The sequence below is a fragment of the Salvelinus fontinalis genome, chromosome 14, assembly GCF_029448725.1.
Source record: "Salvelinus fontinalis isolate EN_2023a chromosome 14, ASM2944872v1, whole genome shotgun sequence".
NCBI classification, from domain to species: Eukaryota; Metazoa; Chordata; class Actinopteri; order Salmoniformes; family Salmonidae; genus Salvelinus; species Salvelinus fontinalis.
The window spans coordinates 28,372,554-28,399,133 of NC_074678.1; the positions used below are offsets into that span (position 1 = coordinate 28,372,554).

Consider the following 26,580-nt stretch of genomic DNA (forward strand, 5'->3'; position numbering starts at 1 on the left):
GTTGTAATATTGTAAGGTTAGACTGCTTTGGTTAAGCATTATTTTTCCGGTATTTTTGAGGAAGTTGTTGGGTTTTTCATTTCTGTATTTTAGCCAAGCTAACTTCCAGGTAGTGAAGGGACTGTTCTTGATTTGTCATCAGCAGGCATGGTCAGGCAGGCTGGCAGGAAAAGCCTTTCAACAATGCTAGTTGAACAATTCATATCACTCTACTTACTGTACAGTGCTGGAAGCTTCTCCCAAACAGTTGGTTGCTGTTTTGTGCTGCTACATCCTGCGTTTTTATAGCTCCACCAGGAGAATTTTAAACTTTTTTAAATCTGCTAACAAACTTTCAGAGTAGAGGTGCACTGGCAGTAAAATTATTTGTCTGAAATAGGTTACTGGTGGAAGCAGAAAACTGTTATGCTGGGAAGTTAGAATGTTCTGCTCTTTTTTCATTTTAGGAGGCAGAGACAGGATTTGTTCCAAGTGTCCAAGACTTCGATAAGAAACTTGCAGAGGCTGACGCGTACCTACAAATTCTAATTGATCAGTTAAAGGTGAGGCTTTTTCACATTTGAGTGACTAGTATAACGGTGACTGACTCGTCACTGCATCATCGATGAATGTGTTTTTATTCGGCTCCTGATTTGAGTGTATCCACTTCAGCTTCTCATACATCTCCTCTCTTTCAGCTCTTTGATGCGAAAATCAAGGATTGCAAAGAAGATGAGTCGTGCAGAGTGAGTGATATCTGTTTCTTCTCTTGTCACCAGAACTGTGCCTGATAATTATTGACTCAATTTTCTGTCCGTTTTTTAGTAGCTGTGATTCACTTGCTTATTGAGCTCATGAGTTTAGTTTTAGGTCAGTTTGGAACATTTAAACTCTAGGTTATTTAATATGGTGAAGTCAATGACCTGTTATGTTGTGATGGACACAACTATAGTTGGAGTGAAATCATTGTTCGGCTAGTCTAATGCCATGATTGTGAAAGAGTTTGAACAAAGCATGTTTCTGCGTTGGTTTCACAGGTTTCACTGTGCCGATCTTTCTCAGTCAATGACTCACCTAACTTTGAGTCACGAAGTCTAGTTAGGTGTTAAAATAAAGTCTGAAGTGAAACAACCATTTTTTATCATGTTTTTCTCCTTTAAAGAAAATTGAACATTTGAAGGAAACCACATGTGTAAGTAAAACCCCATTTTAAAAGTCCTTATTTTCAGAATCACCTGTCTGAATTTGAGTGCAGTGTTTCATTCTCTGTGCTGTTTCTCTTTTCAGAGTATGGTAGAGTCCATCAAGCACTGTATTGTATTGCTGCAGATTGCCAAGGTAAAAAGGACTCATTCATTTGACTGTGGTAGGGCTCTCATTGCATCACTGTCATGTCTTTGTTGTGAGACCACATCACGGTACACTGCATGTTTTCGCCACGCCAGTAGTTTTCCACTCAACTACAGCCTGGGTTGTTGTTTGTGGGCAGTTTGCTACATTCCATTAGGTTCCATTTTGACATTTTGGAGAGGTGATTCTCACATACACTCGATAATCTTAGAGCTCATAATGATGTTACCATTACAAATGCTCTGACTTTCTAAATAACTTGATGGCTGCTTGAAAGAGAAGCTCTTAACAAGCTCATATCATCATTACATACAAACAGTTGAACATTCCTCAAGTAACGTTTTCTTCTCAAAATTTGAAGGATCAAAGTAACGAACAGCAACACGCATACGGACTGATAGTAAGTTCTGACGTTCTCTGTCCATTAGAAATATCGAAATCAACCAAACCTCTATCCTTCTTTTCCGATTAATTCACGCTAAACTATAGAAGAAAAGACAAATCAAATATGTAAAAGTGCATGCCATTTGTTTAGAAAAATAGCTTCATCTCGTATATTGCTCTTCCTTTGCCACGCCACTATCCCCTTTCTCAGCTGAAATCATTTTCTTTTTTGTTGCTGATAATAGTGAGAAACTTTACTCTTTACTACTCCTTTTAGACACAACATCATTCTGCTTCTTTTATGACACGTTTGTAGGAGTGTGTGTGAGTGTGCTTATACCCTCCCCCACATCACCATCGATTTTTACTTACTGTGCATGCCTATTGAACCGTCAAGGACTAATAGATGTCAACCAATCAAAGGCTGTTTACTGGCTTTACTCTCTTCCCATAGATGTTTTTAAGTCGGAATCCCATAGGATCAGCCCGCCAGGCCAGTCTTCTGACAGTCATCTCTCTGGCCATTAGCCTTACACATATAGACCCTCTTCTAACCATGCCTTAAGCACACTCTAGCTCTAACCCCTTCCCTCAGCCTGCACTAGAGGCATCCTTTGCTGTTGGTTTCATCTCTAGCTAGCGAGGCCACACTGGTTCCACCACGGTGGAGCAGCAACGTTTCTGTAATTGGATATAATTAGGAGTGGCTGCCTTACTTTCCAGAAAGCACGTGGACAGGGGGAGGGGAGAGTGAATGGAAAATGAGAGAAATCTCCCAAATTTCACTCCGACTCCTGTTCTAAAGGGCAGAGAGAGGACTGAACTACACTGCATGCCTTCATTTCCTTGATTTTTTTTGTTTATATTTCCACTTTCCTGACTGTAAAGATCCTTAGTTGACGTAGTGACTTCTGTCCGCTCAGTAGAGTAGTGTGAAATCTTCCATTCTGCATGGTGCCCAACTTATTTTCAGACCACACTCTCCTTCATTCTCTCAGTCATACCTCAGTATGCTGCTCACTGCACTATTGTGTTCTGAGATTGTGTAGGACTTGATGATTTCTGACTTCTCCTCTTGTTCTGCCTTTTGCTGTTGACAGAGTTAGAGGCACATGGTCAAAGGTATCACTGACCCATAAAGCTATGGCAGCAGTCCACTTTGTATAATGTGTGTACACATTTTTAAGATAAATTTATAAGGCTAGACCACAGTTAAATATACCTAGGATTACAATCTGTGGGTTTCAAATCTCAAGAAAACTTTAATAAGAGAGAAGTTATGCCATCACATTATGTAACTCGCTGGAATGTCTTTTTTGTCCTAAATTTAGCAGGGTGGAAAATATATTTGATCATATTAGGCTTTACTGTAAGTGTTGTGATATACAGTGCCCTCTAATTATTGGGACAGTAATGTTTTGTTGTTGTTTTGGCTCTGTACTCCAGCACTCTGGATTTGAAATGATGTTAAAGTGCAGAATGTCAGCTTTAATTTGAGGGTATTGTCATCCATATGGTGTGAACCGTTTATTACAGCACTTTTGTACATAGTCCACCCATTTTAGGGAACCAAAGGTATTGGAACAAATTCACTTAAAGTGCATTTGGAAAGTATTCAGACACCTTCCCAGGGAGGTGACCAAGAACCCGATGGTCACTCTGACAGAGCTCCATAGTTCCTCTGTGGAGATGGGAGAACCTTCCAGAAGGACAACCATCTCTGCAGCACTCCACCAATCAGGCCTTTTATAGTAGAGTGACCAGCCTGAAGCCACTCCTCAGTAAAATGCACATGACAGCCCGCTTGGAGTTTGGAAGCATGGTGGTAGCATCATGCTGTATGGATGTTTTTCAGGGACTGGGAGACTAGTCAGGATCGAGGGAAAGATGAATGGAGCAAATTACAGAGCGATCCTTGAAAACCTGCTTGAGAACGCTCAGTACCTCAGACTCGGGCGAAGGTTCACCTTCCAACAGGACAACGACCCTAAGCACACAGCCACGACAATGCAGGAGTGACTTCGGGACAAGTCTCAATGTCCTTGAGTGGCCCAGCTAGAGCCCGAACTTGAACCCGATCGAACATCTCTGAAGAGACCTGAAAATAGCCTGGCAGCGACGCTTCCAATCCAACCTGACAGAGCTTGAGAGGATCTGCAGAGAAACTCCCCAAATACAGGTGTGCCAAGCTTGTAACGTAATACCGAAGAAAACTCGAGGCTGTAATTGCTGCCAACGGTGCTTCAACAAAGTACTCAGTAAAGGGTCTGAATACTTATGTAAATGTTATTTCTGATTTTGCTTTGTCATTATGGAGTATTGTGTTTAGATTGATGAGGGGAATAAAATCAATTTAATCAATTTTAGAGTAAGGCTGTAACGTAACATTGTGGAAAAAGACAAGGGGTCTGAATACTTTCCGAATGCATTGTATGTGTGTATTAAAGTAGTCAAAAGTTTATTATTTGGTCCCATATTCCTAGCACGCAATGATTACATCATGCTTGTGACTGCAAACTTGTTGGATACATTTGCTATTTGTTTTGTTTGTGTTTCAGATTACTTTGTGCACAAAATAAAATAATGGTAAATGTATTGTCTGTTTTATTGTAAATAATAATTGAATGTTTCTAAATGCTTCTACATTAATGTGGATGCTTCTATGATCATGTATAGTCCTGAATGAATGAGTGAGTAAATTAGCAAATATCATACCCCCCCCCCCCCCCCCTCATAACCTCCCCTGTTAATGTAACGGTGAGAGGTTAGCATGTCTTGGGGGTATGATATTTGTGCATTTCATTCAGGACTATCCGTAATCATGGTAGCATCCACATTAATCTAGAAGTATTAAAAAATGACACAATACATTATGTACCATTTAATTTCTATTGGGCAAAAAATAATCTAAAATAAACAGCAAATGCATCAAAGAAATTTGTAGAGACACAAACTTGATGTAATCATTGCGTGCTTGGGATAAGGGACCAAATACTACACTTTTGACTACTTTAATACACATATAAGTGAATTTGTCCCAATACTTTTGGTCCCCTAAATTAGGAGGGACTATGTACAAAAAGTGCCGTAATTTCAAAACGATTTACCATATATGGATGAAAATACCCTCAAATTAAATCTGACAATTTGCACTTTAACCTCATAGTAATTGTATAATTACAAATCCAAAGAGCTGGAGTACAGAGCCAAAACAACACGTTTAACTATCCCAATAATTCCGAATGGGACTGTACGTAGTTAGATATTTATTTGGTAGAACTAAATATTCCAATATTTACCGGAAGCAGAGTGAAAGGTAATTGATCTTTCTCGTCATTGGCAATGTGTATTTATTGTGTCATTGTAGTCTGCTCCGTATTGGTGCGTTAAGTGCTATTGCCGGTCTAGAGCAATGTGCGTTGCAGATGTACCTAACTACCTCTTATGTTTTAAGACTGGCACCATTTTGTCTTGCCCTGTACAGAGCACCATCAACCCAGTGGATGGGATATTTCAGCCTCAGGACACTTCTTTAGTCAATTTAGCCATGCCAACACAGACCACCATCCCCACAGGTACAGTATACAGAGAGCCATACACACAATCTAATCTACAATCCTATCAGGAAGAGTTGCCCCTCAGAATAAAAATATCCATTTGAGTCCACATACGGATATTGTATACAAAACTGACTTTGATTTCATGGATATAGATTAGCATTGGATTTAATACGTTCAGATTTGTTTATTTCCTGAAACACACATCTATAGTGCCCCCTGGTGTGCTTGAATCCCTATTTTTCAGCACGTCCACTTCCCAATGTAGGGCATTCTAAATTAAGCTTTCTCTGAAATTGGACACAAATCCAATCCCAAGGTCGAGACCCCGTGTCAGCAAAGTTTAACATTTTAACAGTCACAGTTTAATAGATACCTATGACTGCTTTGCAGGTTTTTATTTTTGTATTTATTTATTTAATTTTTTAAAAGCTTGCTCCCTCACAGGTTTGTAATGACATTGAGTCTGTTGCATCATAAAGCAGTGTTGTTCTAATGCCAGAGCCTTCTCCTTTTTCTTGTCTCCTTTCTATAGATGGCTCCAAGATGTGTAAAGGAGAACAGCGGCCATCCACTCTATCAGTGGGGCCTGTTGTCACGGTGATGGGCAGCCTGCAGACTCCGACCCCCAACAGCACAGGTCAGAGGTCATCACACTCGTGGTCAGGTCACCCACACTTACAGTTCCTTCAGAAAGTATTCACGCCCCTTGACTTATTCCACATTTAGGTGTTACAGCCTGAATTAAAAATGTATATATATTTTTTTTTACATCTTTTTTAATTACCCCTTTTTTTCCCCTCCCCAATTTCGTGCTATCCAATTGGTAGTAGTTACAGTCTTGTCTCATCGCTGCAACAGGGAGAGGCGAAGGTTGAGAGCCATGCGTCCTCCGAAACACAACCCAACCAAGCCGCACTGCTTCTTCACACAATGCACATCCAACCAGGAAGCCAGCCACACCAATGTGTCGGAGAAAACACCGTCCACCAGGCGACCTGGTCAGCGTGCACTGCGCCCGGCCCGACACATGAGTCGCTAGTGCTCGGTGAGACAAGGATATCCCTGCCGGCCAAACCCTCCCTAACCCGGACGACACTGGGCCAATTGTGCGCCGCCCCATGGGCCTCCCGGTCGCGGCCGGCTGCGACAGAGCCTGGGCTCGAACCCAGAATCTCTGGACCTAGACCACTGTGCCACCCGGGAGGCCGAATTCAAAATGTATAACTTTTTTCCCCCACATCCATCTACACACAATACCCCATAATGACAAAGTGAAAACATGTTTTTAATTTTTTTCATTTACTGAAAATAAAATACAGAAATATCTCATGTACGTAAGTATTCACAGCCCTGAGTCAATACATGTTAGAATCACCTTTGGCAGCGATTACAGCTGTGAGTCTTTCTGGCTAAGTCTCTAAGTGCTTTGCACACCTGGATTGTACAATATTTGCCCTTTTTTTTTTTCAGAATTATTAACGCTCTGTCAAGTTGGTTGTTGGTCATTGTTAGACAGCCATTTTCAAGTCTTGCCATAGATTTTCAAAACTGAACATTCAGTCTTCTTGGTAAGTGTAGATTTGGCTTTGTGTTTTAGGCTATTGTCTTGCTGAAAGGTGAATTCATATCCCAGTGTCTGATGGAAAGCAGACTGAACCAGGTTTTCCTTTTGGATTTTGCCTCTGCTCAGCTCCGGTCCATTTATAGATTTTTTTTTAAATCCTGAAAATCTCCCCAGTCCTTAATGATTAGATTACAAGCATACCCATAACATGATGCAGCCACTACTATGCTTGAAAGTATGGAGAGTGGTACTCAGTAATATGTTTGGGGCAAAACCAATACAACACTTTGTATTCAGGACAAAAAGGGAATTGCTTGGTCACATTTTTTACAGTATTACTTTAGTGCCTTGTTGCAAACAGGATGCATGTTTTGGAATCTTTTTTATTCTGTACAAGCTTCCTTCTTTTTACAATGTCAATTAGGTTAGTATTATGGAGTAGTTACAGTGCTGTTGATCCATCCTCAGTTTTCTCCTATCACAGCCATTAAACTGTTTTAAAGTCACAATTGGTCTCGTGGTCAAATCCCTGAGCGGTTTCCTTCCTCTCAAAGGGATATTCAATGTCTGCCTTATTTATTTTATTTTTTACCCATCTTCCTGGTCTTTGGTTGAATCTGTGTTTGAAATTCTGTTTGACTGAGGGACCTTACAGATAATTGTATGTGTGGGGTAAAGAGATGAGGTAGTCATTTAGAAAATCATGTTAAACACTATTATTGCACACAGAGTGAGTCCTTGGAGCTTATTATGTGACTTGTTAAGCAAATGTTTATTTCTGTACTTATTTAGACTTGCCATAACAAAGGGGTTGAATACTTATTGACACAAGACATTTCAGCTTTTCATTTTTAATTAATTTGTACAAATTTTGAAAAACATCTTTTCACTTTGACATTATGGGGTATTGTGTGTAGACAAGTGACCAAAAAATCTAAATTTAATCCATTTTAAATTCAAGCTGTAACAGAAAATAGGTGCGGCTGGCTTCCGGGTTGGAGGCGCGCTGTGTTAAGAAGCAGTGCGGCTTGGTTGGGTTGTGCTTCGGAGGACGCATGGCTTTCGACCTTCGTCTCTCCCGAGCCCGTACGGGAGTTGTAGCGATGAGACAAGATAGTAATTACTAGCGATTGGATACCACGAAAATTGGGGAGAAAATGGGATAAAAATTTAGAGAAAAAAAGAAAAAAAAAGTCAAGGGGTGTGAGTATTTTCTGAAGGCACTATAGCTAGGAGCTGTACTCGGACAAACATTTCACTCTGTCACCTAGAACTTGCATTTAGGGCTTGAGTATCCACTCAGTGGATGTTACGTCATAATCACCACACAAATAAAACAGTATTGACTTTTTTTAATTTACTCAATTGTATTTTTCAAAATGGGTTTTCATTAGGTAAGTGTCCCTTGCTAGAAACCGCTGTTAGCAACAGGAAGTTTTGTTTGACTGCTAGAATGTCTGGGGTGTATGTGAAGCAAGGAGAGCACCTTAGGTACTTTCTCCAACTGTCATTATTCCTCTGGCTTGGTGGGTCCTGTCTGTTTTCAACCCTGCTGATGCTGCTGAATAAATGCTGAGCTGTGCACTAAGGAAGAAACCTGGGAGCACACATTGCACTGCAGGGGAGATTATGCAAGGAATAAACTTCTCATGGTTCTCTAACAATATGGGAACAGTAAGAACAGAAAGATGGTGTCCATATGATCACTGAGAGGAAAAAAGCTGCATAGAGCCTCTGTGTATGATTTTAGTTCAAAGCAGTAAACAAAAATAGCAATTTTTGCTATACATGGTTTAGGCCCGTTTCAGCTGGGACCTCCTGCTCACCCCCACCCTGTTTTCTCTTCTCTCTGTCTGTCTGTTTCAGGGAGTGGCCCCTCGGCGCCCAGCAGCAGCGTTGCCTCCCCCAGTCACATGACCATCACCTCCCACTCGGTCCCTGACTTCTCTTACTCCAGCAGTGAAGATGAGTTCTATGACGCTGATGAGTTCTCCCAGAACAGCACGTCTCCCAAACACTTCATAGAGTGAGTATTTACACTCTCTATCCATCCACACAGCAGTTTACTGGAGTACTGGGGATTACAGGGACTAAGGACGGTGATGGAAATGGTCTACTTGACCACATCCTGGCACTCTTTTTCATGATTTTATTGATCCTTTGTTGTCGTTGTACATTTGTGAATTGTGCTTGTGTACAAATGGCAATTTCCTGAAACTGGTCTGATTCAACCCCATGTTAAATACTTGATGGGTAGGGCTGTTGTGGTCATTCAGTTTTGTCAGCCGGGTATTGTCATGCAAAAGACTGCCGGTCTCACGTTAAATGGCCTTTAACATATACACGTTTAGCAGCTCCAGGCCTCCATGCATTCAAGACGCTGATGCGCGCCTTTGGAACATCCACATATAAAAATTATAATAAATCAATTGAATATATACCATCACAATAAATCCATTATTTATTTCAGGCAGGTCTAAAAACCTTATGAAATGAAGACAATCTATTTCAGAAGAACAGAATATGAGTTGGTCGACTGCATGTTATCTGGCTGTGCGCCATGCCATAGGCTGTAGGCTTGTTCATTTAGTTGACAAGATATGCTTAAGTCTCGTGCCATTATTTTATATTATATGATTTTATAGTAAAAAGTAATATAATTGCACTTAGCTGAATAAAATGGCTATGTAAAGCGTAGAAGTTTGAGCTCTGTTCCTTCCCTCAGGCTGCACACACTGTTCTCTCATCAAGTGATCATATTTTCACACCACAGACTATTCTCGTGTCTTTACTAATATGTAAAACTTTGTTTAGATTTAGAATGGCCCATTATCCAATGGGCAGGAACGGGCACAGGCAAAAAGGCATCCGTATGCACTCGAATAGGCGGTTAGTTTTTCAATCATACAGGTTAGGCTACTCCAGTTATTTCACTGTACACATCAACCACTGTTTGAGGAGCATGCAGCCTCTTGCTGCACGACAGTTGATATTCCACCCAAACTCTGTATGCCATGGGCTCTCCAACCATGTTCCTGCAGCTAGCCAGTGCTTAATTTGGGAAAACAAGTGAAATCTGTTAGGGAACATCGTAGTAGAAAGTTTGGAGTGTAGCATAAGGTAACCAGTCCATCCAGTATGCATAATAATGCAGTCCACACTCAAAGGCAATTACTAAAATGTGTTTAATTTTGGAGTGTAGGATAGACCAATTATGTACCAAAGACATATTCAATCTTTATTTTTTCAATGTTGCAGTGCGTAATATGCGGTAGGCTATTTATTGCATCATGGAAAATGTATTATTTTCATTTTTTCGGCCTCACATAAAGTGTTTGAATTAATTATCACCTAAGAAAGCACTGTCTATTTTGTTGTTAGACTTTGAAACAACATCCACAACGACAATGTTTTCCACTCAGTTTCAACTTGTTGTTGAACTTCTTCAAATTTTAAAAGCACATACTGTTTTGATGATAAGTGTTTGATGTGATTTTCGTTTGCATTTGCATTGATGTCAGAGTGGTTAGAGGAACAATAGAGCTCTGAGTACCAGGCCAGGAGGACCTGATGGTCGTTAGCAAGTTGGGTACTATCAAAGCATGTCCAGAGTGCATAAGAGGTGATTACCGTAATTTAACAGTCACGTGGAATTTTACTGCGTTCGTGACTCATGACTGCCGGTGTGGCGGTAATACGCAACAACCCTAGGTATGGGAAAATGCAACTTGTCATAAGCTGATTGTGTTTTGCTGGAGGTGTGTTTTAATCCTGTGCCTTTACGGAATATATTTCCTATTAGGTAATCAGTTATTTCTTTCTCTGCATCCCTCCACCTTCATCTCTCCCTCCATCCTTCTCTCTGTCAGTCCCTCTAGGCCTTCTGCTGCTTTGCCTCACAGCGATGATGGAACAGTGCTGAAACGACCAAACACTAACGAGTCCCTCGACTCCTCCATGTCTAACGGCACCACTGACGCAGGTGACACACACACGCACACATTGCCCTACTTATCCTCACACCTGTCTACCCCCAACAATAACCTACAGTGAAACCCAAAAGTATTGGGACAGTGACACATGTTATTGTAATGGTGAGAGGTTAGCATATCTTGGGGGTATGATGTTTGTGCGTCTAACTTTCGCACTCATCATTATTCACAATTCATTCAGGACTATCTGTAATCATGGTAGCATCCACATTAATGTACAAGTGTTTAGAAACATTCTATTCTTATTTACAATAAAATTCACTCCAAAATGACACCATACATTATTTACCATTCATTTCTATTGGGCACAAAATAATCTGAAACACAACCAAAACTAACAGCAAATGCATCCAACAGATTTGTAGAGTCACAAGCTTGATGTAATCATTGCGTGCTAAGAATATGGGACCAAATACTAACTTGTGACTACTTCAATACACATTTGTTCAAATACTTTTGGTCCTCTAAAATGGAGGGGCTATGTTCAAAAAGTGCTGTAATTTCAAAACGGTTCAGCCAATATGGATGAAAATATCTGCGCTTTAACATCATAGTCATTGTATAATTTCAAATCCAAAGTGCTGGAGTACAGAGCCAAAACAACAACACAATTGTCACTGTCCCAATACTTTTGGAGCTCAATGTATTTTTATGTAACATCACACATTCTGTTCCCTTTGTGGCTGATGTTTTCTTTAGTAACTGAAAAGAGGATGTCAGGCTGTCCTGTATCAGTGGTGTAGGTGTTTTTAACTGTCTGCTGTCTGCTCTGGTCAGATCAATTTGACAGCCATGATGATGAGGTGGAGGATCAGGGGGAGTCTGTGGAGGAGCACAAGAGTGTCATCATGCACCTGCTGTCCCAGGTGCGACTAGGCATGGACCTCACCAAGGTAAGAGCTCTGTGTTTCTGTCTGTCCTGTCACTGTCTCTTTCTCTCTTGCTAACTGTTTCTTTCTCTTTCCCTCACTTCTCTCTCCTCAGGTGGTCCTCCCCACATTTATCTTGGAGAGGAGGTCTTTGCTGGAGATGTATGCTGACTTCTTTGCACATCCGGATTTGTTTGTCAGGTACGTCACTTCAAATTCTCTCCAACAGTTTCCAAAAATAAGGAAAATATTTTGTTTCAGAATCCCATCCATGGCATTATGAACAGATCTTTGCTTAGTTGGAGTCATAACCTTTGATCCAGTGGTGTGACGGCTGATGTTCTCATCCCCAGTATCGCGGATCAACTGGAACCCAAAGAGCGCATGGTGCAGATGGTAAAATGGTACATGTCAGCCTTCCACGCAGGGAGGAAAAGCTCAGTGGCCAAGAAGCCTTACAACCCCATCCTGGGAGAGGTTTTCTTCTGCCACTGGGACCTGCCTTCAGAGAGTGAGGAGCCCACTGCAGTGGTGAGCATTGACAGAGCCCATTGTACCACAGTAAGACAATTTATATTCATATGATTTGATTTTTAAGTAAAAGTATAATCAATGTTAAGTTTTGTAATATTTTTTCATTAATTATTTTCTAATAAATCAATGCTAACCACCAACCCCTCAGGAGCCATCGTCAGAGGGTCCAGTGCCATGGTCTTCAGCCAACAGTGTGTCTTTTGTAGCAGAGCAGGTCTCTCATCACCCCCCCAGTGAGTCTCCCTACCCAGTCAACATTACAGACAGCTGACAGAGAACCAGAGCCATAGAGTTAACTGTACTGTTGCCTTTCCTCTTCCTTGTAGTTTCTGCATTCTACGCAGAGTGTCTGAGCAAAAAGATTCAGTTCAACGCCCACATTTGGACCAAGTCAAAGTTCTTAGGAATGTCGATTGGAGTCCACAATATTGGCCAAGGTAAGAAATCTCTTCAAGCACTTACGTAGTCCATAAATGTGTGTCCTCACTAGAGGTCGACCGATTATGATTTTTGAACGCCGATAACGATTATTGGAGGACCCAAAAAAAACGATACCGATTAACCGGACTATTTTTTAAATTTGTAATAATGACAATTACAACAATACTGAATGAACACTTATTTTAACTTATATAATACATCAATAAAATCAATTTAGCCTCAAATAAATAATGAAACATGTTCAATTTGGTTTAAATAATGCAAAAACAAAGTGTTGGAGAAGAAAGTAAAAGTGCAATATGTGCCATGTAAGAAAGCTAACGTTTAAGTTCCTTGCTCAGAACATGAGAACATATGAAAGCTGGTGGTTCCTTTTAACATGAGTCTTCAATATTCCCAGGTAAGAAGTTTTAGGTTGTAGTTATTATAGGAATTATAGGACTATTTCTCTCTATACCATTTGTATTTCATTAACCTTTGACTATTGGATGTTCTTATAGGCACTTTAGTATTGCCAGTGTAACAGTATAGCTTCCGTCCCTCTCCTCGCTGCTAACTGGGCTCGAACCAGGAACACATCGACAACAGCCACCCTCGAAGCAGCGTTACCCATGCAGAGAATTTTGAAGAGCTGCTGGCAAACGCACGAAAGTGCTGTTTGAATGAATGCTTACGGGCCTGCTGCTGCTACCATCGCTCAGTCAGACTGCTCTATCAAATATCAAATCATAGACTTAATTATAACATAATAACACACAGAAATACGAGCCGTTGGTCATTAATATGGTCGAATCCGGAAACTATAATTTCAAAAACAAAACGTTTATTCTTTCAGTGAAATTCGGAACCGTTCTGTATTTTATCTAACGGGTGGCATCCCTAAGTCTAAATATTGCTGTTACATTGTACAACCTTCAATGTTATGTCCTAATTATGTACAATTCTGGCAAATTAATTACGGTCTTTGTTAGGAATAAATGGACTTCACACAGTTCGCAACGAGCCAGGCGACCCAAACTGCTGCATATACCCTGACTGCTTGCACGGAACGCAAGAGAAGTGACACAATTTCCCTAATTATAAGAAATTCATGTTAGCAGGCAATATTAATTAAATATGCAGGTTTAGAAATATATACTTGTGTATTGATTTTAAAGAAAGGCATTGATGTTTATGGTTAGGTGCAACGACAGTGCTAAATCATCACCCGTTTGGCGAAGTAGGCTGTGATTCGATGAGAAATTAACTGGGACCTCATCGATTATATGCAACGCAGAACACGCTAGATAAACTAGTAATATCATCAACCATGTGTAGTTAATTAGTGATTATGTGAAGATTGTTTTTTATAAGTTTAATGCTAGCTAGCAACTTACCTTAGTTTCTTGCTGCCCTCGCGTAACAGGTAGTCAGTCTGCCACGCAGGCTCCTCGTGGAGTGCAATGTAAGGCAGGTGGTTAGAGCGTTGGACTAGTAACCGGAAGGTTGCAAAAATGAATCCCCGAGCTGACAAGGTAAAAATCTGTCTTTCTGCCCCTGAAAAAGGCAGTTAACCCACCGTTCCTAGGCCGTCATTGAAAATAAGAATGTGTTCTTAACTGACTTGCCTAGTTTAATAAAGGTGTAAAAATATATATATATAAATGATTTCCGGTTGTTATGAAAACTTGAAATCGGCCCTAATTAATCAGCCATTCCGATTAATCGGTCGACCTCTAGTCCTCACACACTTACAAAAACCTTATGGTCTTCTGTGTGTTCTGATATGTGTGCTTCCCTATCTCTCTTGTAGGCTGTGTGTCCTGTCTGGAACATGACGAGCACTACATACTCACCTTCCCCAATGGCTATGGCAGGTAGGCTCATGCTTTAAACGTGAATAACACAAACACACTCACTCACACTCTCACGTTTGTTGTTCTGGAAATAAAAGCCCCAGTTCAATTCAAAATAAGTTAACTCCAGTACAGCGCACACGATTTACTGTATGTAAAGTGAGTGTGTATAAATGTGTATAATATGTTATCAGTATTCCCTGACATGTAATGGGTGCTCTCTTCAGGTCGATCCTGACTGTCCCATGGGTGGAGTTGGGTGGAGAGTGTAACATCAACTGCTCCAAAACGGGCTACAGTGCCAGCATTGTGTTTCACACCAAGCCCTTCTACGGTGGCAAGAAGCACAGGATCACCGCTGAGATCTTGTAAGGGGATTTTCCTACTTTTAATCATGCATCTAGTGTTACATGCTGACCCCACCGCTCGCGTTACAAAATAAATGTACACATACATGTTATTGCGTCAACGAGCGTCTGTGTAGCCAGGCACTAAAATAGAACCAGGTTCTATTTGTGATGCTTGACTCACTGAAAGTCCCGCCTCTCCCATCTCCTCATTGGTTTTTAGGAGCATATACCCACGTGGGTGTGGGTATGAACATGAACTGAGGTCCACACTCCAGCTAAATTGGTGGTGGTAATGCACCTTAAAGTTGGTTGCCAACTGCCATATAAAGTCCAAAGAAGAAGACTGAAGGAGGAGAGATTACTAAAAACTAACTCGGGTTACCATTTTATCTGTGGATTAATTGTCAGATTAGAAGACCTTGTGCATTTCAGGTAAAATAACAACCTAATGTTTATCCCAGAACTAGGTAAATTGCCATAAATGTTTAATGCTTTTCAACCTGTCCCCAAATTAATATAGTTGGTTCTGAGTTCGTTTTGATATTTTATTTTATATATTTTTTTATTTTATCCCCTTTTCTCCCCAATTTTCGTGGTATCCAATCGCTAGTAATTACTATCTTGTCTCATCGCTACAACTCCCGTACGGGCTCGGGAGAGACGAAGGTCGAAAGCCACGCATCCTCCGAAGCACAACCCAACCAAGCCGCACTGCTTCTTAACACAGCGCGCCTCCAACCCGGAAGCCAGCCGCACCAATGTGTCGGAGGAAACACCGTGCACCTGGCCCCCTTGGTTAGCCCGGCCCGCCACAGGAGTCGCTGGAGCGCAATGAGACAAGGATATCCCTACCGGCCAAACCCTCCCTAACCCGGACGACGCTAGCCCAATTGTGCGTCGCCCCACGGACCTCCCGGTCGCGGCGGGCTGCGACAGAGCCTGGGCGCGAACCCAGAGACTCTGATGGCGCAAGAGCCCTAGACCACTGCGCCACCCGGGAGGCCCTCGTTTTGATATTTCAACCTGTGTGTCTTGATCGCGTCTGGTGTGGAGGGACAAAATCAACATGCGGACGCGCGCCCGGTCTAGTCAGCATGTTAGCCTGTTCTTGCTTTATTTACTGTGCTCACAGCAGTATATAGAAATACATTTTTGTTGTGATGTTAGGTGAATGCACCAATTTGTAAGTCGCTCTGGATAAGAGCGTCTGCTAAATGACTTAAATGTAAATGTAATGTTAGATGTGTTCTAAAGGTTTTGTATAATATCAGCCAGTAGTTTTGAAAGTAGCACCCACAATGCAAAACTGGTTCTCAAAATGTTGTATTATAAATTACAAATGTGTTTGTTTGCAGTCCTCCCAATGACAAGAAGTCATTCTGCTCCATTGAAGGAGAGTGGAATGGAGTTATGCACGCTAAGTGGGCATCTGGGGTGAGTTGAGTTTAGAAATGTGACCTGAAAACACTGAAGGTTGACCTCGTATATTAAAATCTAAATATTTTATTCGTAAAATAGGGTTGAAAGTGTATCTCTTGAATCCAGGAAAACTCCTTGTTCATTGACACAAAGAAAATGGGCTGTATCAAGAAGAAGGTGAGGAAGTTGGAGGACCAGCTAGAGTATGAGTCCCGCAGGTGAGAAGCCTCTCTTCGTATTATCATGGCCACAGAACTACAGTAATACGTAGCTGTTTTTTATTTGTTCTGTCCAGTCCCCTTTCTGTGGATGTGGGGGTGGTAGCTCCTGTCAAGGCATCTAGTTTAATGGGGCTATCAACAATATATTTATTTTGTTTGGTCTGAAACCTCAAGTCACTGTTTTGTGTTTGACCAGCCTGTGGAAGGATGTGACGGTCAGCCTGAAGTCGAGAGACATCGATGCAGCAACGGAAGCGAAGCACAGGCTGGAGGAGAAGCAGAGGGGGGAGGCCAGGGAGAGGAAGGAAAATGAAATGCAGTGGGAAACTAGGGTGAGTGTGCCTATTCTTATCACACATCTCCAGAGCCCTGACAGCAATATTAACGGCCACCAGTCCATATCAAGGTTTATAGTTCACGGTCATGATTGTACATTGTTTAATATGTCGATGGAAAGTATATGACTCATAGGGTGCCTCGCTTGCTTGTCAAAATATTTGTGAATTGCAGATGTAAATGTTAACCTGTACCTTTTCGATTTTTGAAAGAGGTATTTTAGTCCCCAATGATTAAGTCTCCATGTTTACTCCCTGCAGTTGTTCCATGAGGATGGAGAGTGCTGGGTCTACGATGAGCCTCTACTGAAAAGAACTGGATCACAGAGGCACTGAGGCCACAGATACAGATCTCGGAGTCTTAATAAGAACTCTTTTTCAAACCACTTCTTATCCAAGCCTTGGAATGACTGATGATTGAACATGTACACAGCTTTGCATTTTCAAAGTTAAAATGGAATGAAATTAAGAAGAAACATCTACGATGTAAAAAAAGAACACCCCTTGTTTTCGCCAACACCACCACCTCTCCATCCCCTAAACGACTAAAAGAAGCATAATAACAAAACCAGTACCAATGCCCTTCGGCTACACAAACAAGCTCTCACAATCTGTCAGGAGGATCCCCGAGGGGGAGGGTGTTTTGATTGAACAATCCTTGAAAAACAGCGTTCTATATCTCAGGGAAACTGGTGACTGAGGAATGAAAGCTGTACCTCCGGGAGTTTGACGGCCTTATAGTGGAATCACAAGGGGGAGAACTTGGCTTGCCTACAACTAGCTACAGCTGTTTATATATAGATACATATGATGAATATATATTCTTTTTTATTTCCTTTCTCTTTCCTTATGGCAATAGTAAATATTTGAGGAAATGAACTCTGTGGCACCACATCAGGAATCATTCCATTTCCCCTGCTACATTTGTCCCCTCATGTTCGTCGACATTGCCTTTCCCAATGTACTAACTTACCATCTAGTGTGTGTTTATCTGCTCGAGAGGACCAGAAGAACCCAAGAAGTATGCATTTGCAAGATAGACAGAAGGTGGAGTCGAGGAAGAGGACTTGTCTCCATGTTGATTATTTTCCCTTTTGGCATTTATGAACAAATGTATGTTTTGTTTTTTGTTTTTCAGATGATTGGGTAACATGTTAAGGAGCTTTAATGAGAGTAGGTTTTATAGAGTGCTGCGATTGTCCAAATTTGGTTGAGGGTACAAAATGTGCTTTCCAATTGTTGTTCAATAGGAAAGCATATAATAGTCTCATGTCTGCTTTCAAAATAATGGTTAATTCCCAATTCAGTGCAACATAACTTTAACCTCAATAAGCAGATGTTTGGATAAGTACCTAAAATAAAATATAGATTTCTTTCACTTGAGCATATGAATCATTATGTATGTTTGTGGATATTCTTTAGCGAACCCATTATGTGCAATATTGTCAGCTAAAGTCAGATATGTTAATTTACCCCTCAGAAGACGTTTTAATCAGTAAGCAAGGCTAGGTTATACAGTACATGAATTTACTTTTTGGACAGCGGAAAGGAGTTGTGATTCTGTGACCGAAACCATGTGTAGCGATATAGAGCACATTCCTGCTGAATACACGCATGCAATGATTGCCTGCGGTGAAAAACTCATTCAGGTGGATTTTCATCCTATTCTCTCTGAAGTAGGTAAATACTGTGTCTTCTAAAATAATAGAATTTACAGAGTTTACACACAAAAAAGCCATTATTTTTTCATGTTATGTCTTTGTAAATTAATATTGAATTGAGGCCTTGCCATACATTTCCACAGCACTGTTTCGCTTCAAAGGAGCAATCAAAACAATGTATTTTTTATTTCCTTCAAATCATAACACTCGATTGTATCGCATTTTCATGTTCATTGATGCTAAATATTAAATGTCCCTGAGTTTACCTCTGTTTAGTGTTTGACACCCTTCATTAAAAAAGATTGTGCCATAAAGGCGCTCCATGGTCAATCTGACGTATTTATTGGCCATGCATCATTTACAATGAGTGGTACGGCCTCTGCAGTTGTCAGGGCATTCATACTTCTTGCGCTTCACGAAGCAGCGCAGAGCTGTTGGAAAGAAAGTGAGTTTGTGTTTATACTGGACCTCCCTCCCCCACGTATCGTCAACCAATCATGTCAATGCGGTATGGAGCTCAATTTGGCCTCTGCATGCCCCCAGAGGCCCCGCATTTGCGTCACACAATATATGGCGCCTCCGACCACATTTTCGGATCAAGCATAAATTGGCTCCAAATGCTGCACGGCCAATGCAGAGAACAGATTGACCATGTAGCGCCTTTAGTTTGTCACATTCTCATTGGTTAATGGGTCGTACCCTGAGATTATCCGAGCCAACGCAGATAAACAAACATAGAAGACGATGCTGACTTCCCATAAATCTATGCGAATGCATGCCATATAAATCCAACCTCCAGTGTACCATTAGTCTCCTTCGCCTCTTGGGTCTTAAAGAAAGGTTATCATCGTGGCTTGTATTGTATATGCAAACTTTTTGTATTCTGTGAAGCACATGCATGTTGTTACTTGAATAGCTATGGCTGTTAAACGTGTCAATCTTGCGCACTGATCTAGTTATGTCGTTTTTCGTCGCTCGCTAGTTAGTAGGCCTAACTTCACCACGTATTGTGGACAAGTATGTCTCCTTTATCAACCACACACAACTATTCTAATAGGCACTGTTTAATTTACAAAGTCGAGGTAACTATAAGGCAGGAGAGTAGACCGGAAAGCTAAGCCTCCCATGCTCACATGATGAATAAGTGTTGGTAGGGACAAATGAATTAAATTGAAACGCCAACCGTTCTTACCCTGTGAGTAAATGCTATTGCTTGTATCAATGTTATTGCACTTCGATAGTCTGTCATTGTCTCTCATAGCCTCCGTTTTCAGGAATATCCTCGTGGCTCACCTTCGGTAAGAGTGCTAAATTAAATCACTGAAAACCATTTCGCTAGAGGCTTTTTACTTTAAACTAGTCTGCATTTGTCAATACCAGTTTGCAGAATATTTTTTTTTTGTGTGCAGGTATTGGGGGATAAATACGTCAAGTGGAATATGCAAAATTAGGTATGCACGATTATCAGCGTTTTAACATCCATGGTATTAGCATGGTTTGGTGTAACCCAAGATTGAGACCTGTCCCGTTGATGACCCCATTTGTTACTCGGCCAGTCAGGATGACGAATCTTCAACCACCAATTGCATGTTCTGAGGCATAACACGAGTATGACGTATATCTGTTAAACACTTTTGTCAAACTAAATTTTCCCCTTTTACAGCTGCAGACGTTAATCTGTATTTTCCACTCAATCTCTTAGCAATTGTCGCATGTACAGTAAATTATTAGATTCATAAACATTGGTGAGCTCTCAAAAATAAATGTTTTTATGGACAGTGCAGTTTAATTTAGTTCAGCTTTTCTGGCCTCAGCTGAAATGTAATATATTTCTTATCTGCAAATGGCTTACATTGTGGGAATGAAATGATCTGGACCTGTTATGGTAAATTACTTTGTGTACTCAACCAACATGAGACTATCTGATACAATGATGACTGCATATGTAACAGTATAACTTTAAACCGTCCCCTCGCTAGCCATTTCACATCTGTTACACATAGTTAAGCAGCTAAACCATGATGAATATTTAGCATTGTCTTTCGCTCCTTCCTATCTGATGTGTTGGGTTGAATAGGTCTTTGACCCCTCACTGCATAGGGAAGCATCTAACTTTGTATTTCTTTCAGAAGCTAATGGAAATGACAAACACTGGACAATGTTGAAATGGTTTGCCTAGGCTAATTTTTTTCACACTGACTGCATTGTTCATCGGATTCCGTGACAAGGTATATTTTGCACCTGTGCTGTATCCTTCAAACTGACTAGTCATTTTGTTGCTGTACTACCTTAACAGGTTCTTTACAGGACTCAGCAGGTGTCCTGATGACCACATGGTATGACAGGATCCTAGTGGCTGAATGAGGTGAGCTACAAAGATCCCATATGAACTGGCAGTAAAAGGCAGTGCTATCTGAAAGGATGACATAGAATCAGGTCTCTGATCTTTTTGAGGACATAATATTGTTACACACTCTTATGATTGCTTCTTGCTTTTTGTGTTCTTGGAAACATTGAGCATTTTGAGTAGTTTATTTTCAGTCCCAGTAGATGCAGAACAAGGATCTGGTTTGACTAGGATGAATGCGGTGAGCTACAAATATATATATTTTTAAATAAAGCGGATGCCATTGAATCAGTTTTCTGATTTTGTTGAGGAGATGCTATTGTTACACTGATCTTACATTGCGGCCCTTGTCCATCACGTTCTTGGTCATTTAGAAAATACTTAATTTATTTGCAGAAGTAGTGGAAACAGCCAGGATGGATTTAAATTTGAGGAGCTCTCCCTGTCAGGTTGGAATGCATGCCTTTTGTGTCATCCACAACAGGTTTCAGTAACTCTTACAAATGTCTGAACTTTATGTTGAGTTGATCGTGACTGAGGAACCTGGACATATTGTCATTACTGCTCTGTTTAATTTCACTCCTCTCTGGATGGTGAATTCACAAATGACTTCTTGTGTGGCTTTTTACATTTTTTATTTATTTAACCTTTATTTAACCAGGTAGGCTAGTTGAGAACAAGTTCTACATTTACATTTACATTTAAGTAATTTAGCAGACGCTCTTATCCAGAGCGACTTACAAATTGGTGCATTCACCTTATGATATCCAGTGGAACAACCACTTTACAATAGTGCATCTAAATCTTTTAAGGGGGGGGGTTAGAAGGATTACTTTATCCTATCCTAGGTATTCCTTAAAGTGGTGGGGTTTCAGGTGTCTCCGGAAGGTGGTGATTGACTCCGCTGACCTGGCGTTGTGAGTGAGTTTGTTCCACCATTGGGGTGCCAGAGCAGCGAACAGTTTTGACTGGGCTGAGTGGGAACTGTACTTCCTCAGAGGTAGGGAGGCGAGCAGGCCAGAGGTGGATGAACGCAGTACCCTTGTTTGGGTGTAGGGCCTGATCAGAGCCTGAAGGTACGGAGGTGCCGTTCCCCTCACAGCTCCGTAGGCAAGCACCATGGTCTTGTAGTGGATGCGAGCTTCAACTGGAAGCCAGTGGAGAGAGCGGAGGAGCGGGGTGACGTGAGAGAACTTGGGAAGGTTGAACACCAGACGGGCTGCGGCGTTCTGGATGAGTTGTAGGGGTTTAATGGCACAGGCAGGGAGCCCAGCCAACAGTGAGTTGCAGTAATCCAGACGGGAGATGACAAGTGCCTGGATTAGGACCTGCGCCGCTTCCTGTGTGAGGCAGGGTCGTACTCTGCGAATGTTGTAGAGCATGAACCTACAGAAACGGGTCACCGCCTTGATGTTAGTTGAGAACGACAGGGTGTTGTCCAGGATCACGCCAAGGTTCTTAGCGCTCTGGGAGGAGGACACAATGGAGTTGTCAACCGTGATGGCGAGATCATGGAACGGGCAGTCCTTCCCCGGGAGGAAGAGCAGCTCCGTCTTGCCGAGGTTCAGCTTGAGGTGGTGATCCGTCATCCACACTGATATGTCTGCCAGACATGCAGAGATGCGATTCGCCACCTGGTTATCAGAAGGGGGAAAGGAGAAGATTAATTGTGTGTCGTCTGCATAGCAATGATAGGAGAGACCATGTGAGGATATGACAGAGCCAAGTGACTTGGTGTATAGCGAGAATAGGAGAGGGCCTAGAACAGAGCCCTGGGGGACACCAGTGGTGAGAGCACGTGGTGCGGAGACAGATTCTCGCCACGCCACCTGGTAGGAGTGACCTGTCAGGTAGGACGCAATCCAAGCGTGGGCCGCGCCGGAGATGCCCAACTCTGAGAGGGTGGAGAGGAGGATCTGATGGTTCACAGTATCAAAGGCAGCCGATAGGTCTAGAAGGATGAGAGCAGAGGAGAGAGAGTTAGCTTTAGCAGTGCGGAGCGCCTCCGTGACACAGAGAAGAGCAGTCTCAGTTGAATGACTAGTCTTGAAACCTGACTGATTTGGATCAAGAAGGTCATTCTGAGAGAGATAGCAGGAGAGCTGGCCAAGGACGGCACGTTCAAGAGTTTTGGAGAGAAAAGAAAGAAGGGATACTGGTCTGTAGTTGTTGACATCGGAGGGATTGAGTGTAGGTTTTTTCAGAAGGGGTGCAACTCTCGCTCTCTTGAAGACGGAAGGGACGTAGCCAGCGGTCAAGGATGAGTTGATGAGCGAGGTGAGGTAAGGGAGAAGGTCTCCGGAAATGGTCTGGAGAAGAGAGGAGGGGATAGGGTCAAGCGGGCAGGTTGTTGGGCGGCCGGCCGTCACAAGACACGAGATTTCATAGGGAGAGAGAGGGGAGAAAGAGGTCAAAGCACAGGGTAGGGCGGTGTGAGCAGAACCAGCGGTGTCGTTTGACTTAGCAAACGAGGATCGGATGTCGTCGACCTTCTTTTCAAAATGGTTGACGAAGTCATCCGCAGAGAGGGAGGAGGGGGGGGGATTCAGGAGGGAGGAGAAGGTGGCAAAGATCTTCCTAGGGTTAGAGGCAGATGCTTGGAATTTAGAGTGGTAGAAAGTGGCTTTAGCAGCAGAGACAGAAGAGGAAAATGTAGAGAGGAGGGAGTGAAAGGATGCCAGGTCCGCAGGGAGGCGAGTTTTCCTCCATTTCCGCTCGGCTGCCCGGAGCCCTGTTCTGTGAGCTCGCAATGAGTCGTCGAGCCACGGAGCGGGAGGGGAGGACCGAGCCGGCCTGGAGGATAGGGGACATAGAGAGTCAAAGGATGCAGAAAGGGAGGAGAGGAGGGTTGAGGAGGCAGAATCATGAGATAGGTTGGAGAAGGTTTGAGCAGAGGGAAGAGATGATAGGATGGAAGAGGAGAGAGAGCGAAGGTCGGGACGGCGCGATACCAGCCGAGTAGGGGCAGAGTGGGAAGTGTTGGATGAGAGCGAGAGGGAAAAGGATACAAGGTAGTGGTCGGAGACTTGGAGGGGAGTTGCAATGAGATTAGTGGAAGAACAGCATCTAGTAAAGATGAGGTCAAGCGTATTGCCTGCCTTGTGAGTAGGGGGGGAAGGTGAGAGGGTGAGGTCAAAAGAGGAGAGGAGTGGAAAGGAGGAGGCAGAGAGGAATGAGTCAAAGGTAGACGTGGGGAGGTTAAAGTCACCCAGAACTGTGAGAGGTGAGCCATCCTCAGGAAAGGAACTTATCAAGGCGTCAAGCTCATTGATGAACTCTCCAAGGGAACCTGGAGGGCGATAAATGATAAGGATGTTAAGCTTGAAAGGGCTGGTAACTGTGACAGCATGGAATTCAAAGGAGGCGATAGACAGATGGGTCAGGGGAGAAAGAGAGAATGTCCACTTGGGAGAGATGAGGATCCCAGTGCCACCACCCCGCTGACCAGAAGCTCTCGGGGTGTGCGAGAACACGTGGGCAGACGAGGAGGGAGCAGTAGGAGTAGCAGTGTTATCTGTGGTAATCCATGTTTCCGTCAGTGCCAAGAAGTCGAGGGACTGGAGGGAAGCATAGGCTGAGATGAACTCTGCCTTGTTGGCCGCAGATCGGCAGTTCCAGAGGCTGCCGGAGACCTGGAACTCCACGTGGGTCGTGCGCGCTGGGACCACCAGGTCAGCGTGGCAGCGGCCACGTGGTGTGAAGCGTCTGTATGGTCTGTGCAGAGAGGAGAGAACAGGGATAGACAGACACATAGTTGACAGGCTACAGAAGAGGCTACGCTAATGCAAAGGAGATTGGAATGACAAGTGGACTACACGTCTCGAAAGTTCAGAAAGTTAAGCTTACATTGCAAAAATCTTATTGACTAAAATGATTAAAATGATACAGTACTGCTGGCTGGTGAAGTAGGCTAGCTAGCAGTGGCTGCGTTGTTGACTTTGTTTGAAAGTGTAGCTGGCTAGGTAACCTCGATAATTACTCTAAACTACACAATTATCTTAGATACAAAGACAGCAAAGACAACTATGTAGCTAGCTAACACTACACTAATCAAATCGTTCCGATGTAATGTTTCGGGAGAAGTTGGCTAGCTGGCTAGCTAGCAGTGTTCTCATTGCTTTGCGAGCTAGCAAAGTTCTCATTTACAACTGTGACCTGGCCAAGATAAAGCAAAGCAGTTCGACACATACAATAACACCGAGTTACACAGGGAATAAACAAAACATACAGTCAATAACACAGTAGAAAAAAGAAAAGGAAAAGTCTATATACAGTGAGTGCAAATGAGGTAAGATAAGGGAGGTAAGGCAATAAATAGGCCATGATGGTGAAGTAATTACAATATGTCAATTAAACACTGGAATGGTAGATGTGCAGAAGATGAATGTGCAATTAGAGATACTGGGGTGCAAAGGAGCAAAATAAATAAATACAGTAATGGGATGAGGTAGATGGATGGGCTGTTTACAGATAGGCTATGTGCAGTGATCTGTGAGCTGCTCTGACAGCTGATGCTTAAAATTAGTGAGGGAGATATGAGTCTCCAGCCTAATAGATTTTTGCAGTTCGTTCCAGTCATTGGCAGCAGAGAACTGGAAGGAAAGGTGACCAAAGGAGGAATTGGCTTTGGGGATGACCAGTGAGATATACCTGCTGGAGCGCTTGCTATGGGTGGGTGCTGCTATGGTGACCAGTGAGCTGAGATGAGGCGGGGCTTTTCTTAGCAGAGACTTGTAGATAACCTGTAGCCAGTGGGTTTGGCGACGAGTATGAAGCGAGGGCCAACCAACGAGAGCGTACAGGTCGCAATGGTGGGTAGTGTATGGGGCTTTGGTGACAAAACGGATGGCACTGTGATAGACTGCATCCAATTTGCTGAGTAGAGTGTTGGAGGCTATTCTATAGATGACATCGTCGAGGATCGGTAGGATGGTCAGTTTTACGAGGGTATGTTTGGCAGCATGAGTGAAGGAGGCTTTGTTGCGAAATAGGAAGCCGATTCTAGATTTAATTTTCGATTGGAGATGCTTAATGTGAGTCTGGAAGGAGAGTTTACAGTCTAACCATATACCTAGGTATTTGTAGTTGTCCACGTATTCTAAGTCAGAGCCGTCCAGAGTAGTGATGCTGGATGGGCGGGCAGGTGTGGGCAGTGATCGATTGAATAGCATGCATTTCGTTTTACTTGTGTTTAAGAGCAGTTGGAGGCCACGGAAGGAGAGTCGTATGGCATTGAAGCTCGTCTGGAGGTTAGTTAACACAGTGTCCAAAGAGGGGCCAGAAGTATACAGAATGGTGTCGTCTGCGTAGAGGTGGATCAGAGAATCACCAGCAGCAAGAGCCACATCACTGATGTATACAGAGAAGAGAGTCGGCCCGAGATTTGAACCCTTTGGCACCCCCATAGAGACTGCCAGAGGTCCGGACAGCAGGCCCTCCAACAGGCCTGTAAACAGTAACTATAAAAAGTGATTGAGTAGGCTGTATAGATTTCATGACTAGAATCTCAAAAGATGAAAACGATGTTTTTTTAGTAAATTGAAATTTGCTATCGTGAATGGAGGAGGTCTTTATTCCAGTGAGATTGCTAAGGCGAACACCGCCATGTTTAGTTTTGCCCAACCTAGATCGAGGCACAGACACGGTCTCAATGGGGATAGCTGAGCTGACTACACTGACTGTGCTAGTGGCAGACTCCACTATTAACAAACCACTCATTGTTGAATTTGCGACCTGTGT

General features: G+C 42.6%; 1 protein-coding gene across 5 annotated transcripts in view; it reads left to right on the forward strand.

Annotated features, from left to right (window-relative positions):
• Window positions 1-18,759, forward strand: part of LOC129810566 (oxysterol-binding protein-related protein 9-like) — a 49,519-nt gene extending 30,760 nt beyond the window's left edge. For 3 of the 5 annotated variants that reach the window (XM_055861200.1, XM_055861205.1, XM_055861204.1), the window contains 20 exons: window positions 447-542; window positions 678-725; window positions 1,142-1,171; window positions 1,267-1,317; window positions 1,691-1,729; window positions 5,198-5,288; window positions 5,806-5,910; window positions 8,704-8,863; window positions 10,707-10,819; window positions 11,607-11,722; window positions 11,814-11,899; window positions 12,052-12,259; window positions 12,381-12,465; window positions 12,559-12,669; window positions 14,466-14,529; window positions 14,736-14,876; window positions 16,214-16,292; window positions 16,404-16,495; window positions 16,695-16,830; window positions 17,095-18,759. In XM_055861200.1, the coding sequence (XP_055717175.1) occupies window positions 447-542; window positions 678-725; window positions 1,142-1,171; window positions 1,267-1,317; window positions 1,691-1,729; window positions 5,198-5,288; window positions 5,806-5,910; window positions 8,704-8,863; window positions 10,707-10,819; window positions 11,607-11,722; window positions 11,814-11,899; window positions 12,052-12,259; window positions 12,381-12,465; window positions 12,559-12,669; window positions 14,466-14,529; window positions 14,736-14,876; window positions 16,214-16,292; window positions 16,404-16,495; window positions 16,695-16,830; window positions 17,095-17,169 (1,926 nt within the window). In that variant the 3' untranslated portion in view covers window positions 17,170-18,759. The remainder of the gene's footprint in view (window positions 1-446; window positions 543-677; window positions 726-1,141; window positions 1,172-1,266; window positions 1,318-1,690; window positions 1,730-5,197; window positions 5,289-5,805; window positions 5,911-8,703; window positions 8,864-10,706; window positions 10,820-11,606; window positions 11,723-11,813; window positions 11,900-12,051; window positions 12,260-12,380; window positions 12,466-12,558; window positions 12,670-14,465; window positions 14,530-14,735; window positions 14,877-16,213; window positions 16,293-16,403; window positions 16,496-16,694; window positions 16,831-17,094) is intronic. The other 2 variants (XM_055861201.1, XM_055861203.1) reach the window with 2 other exon arrangements.
• The last annotated feature ends 7,821 nt before the right edge of the window (window positions 18,760-26,580 follow it).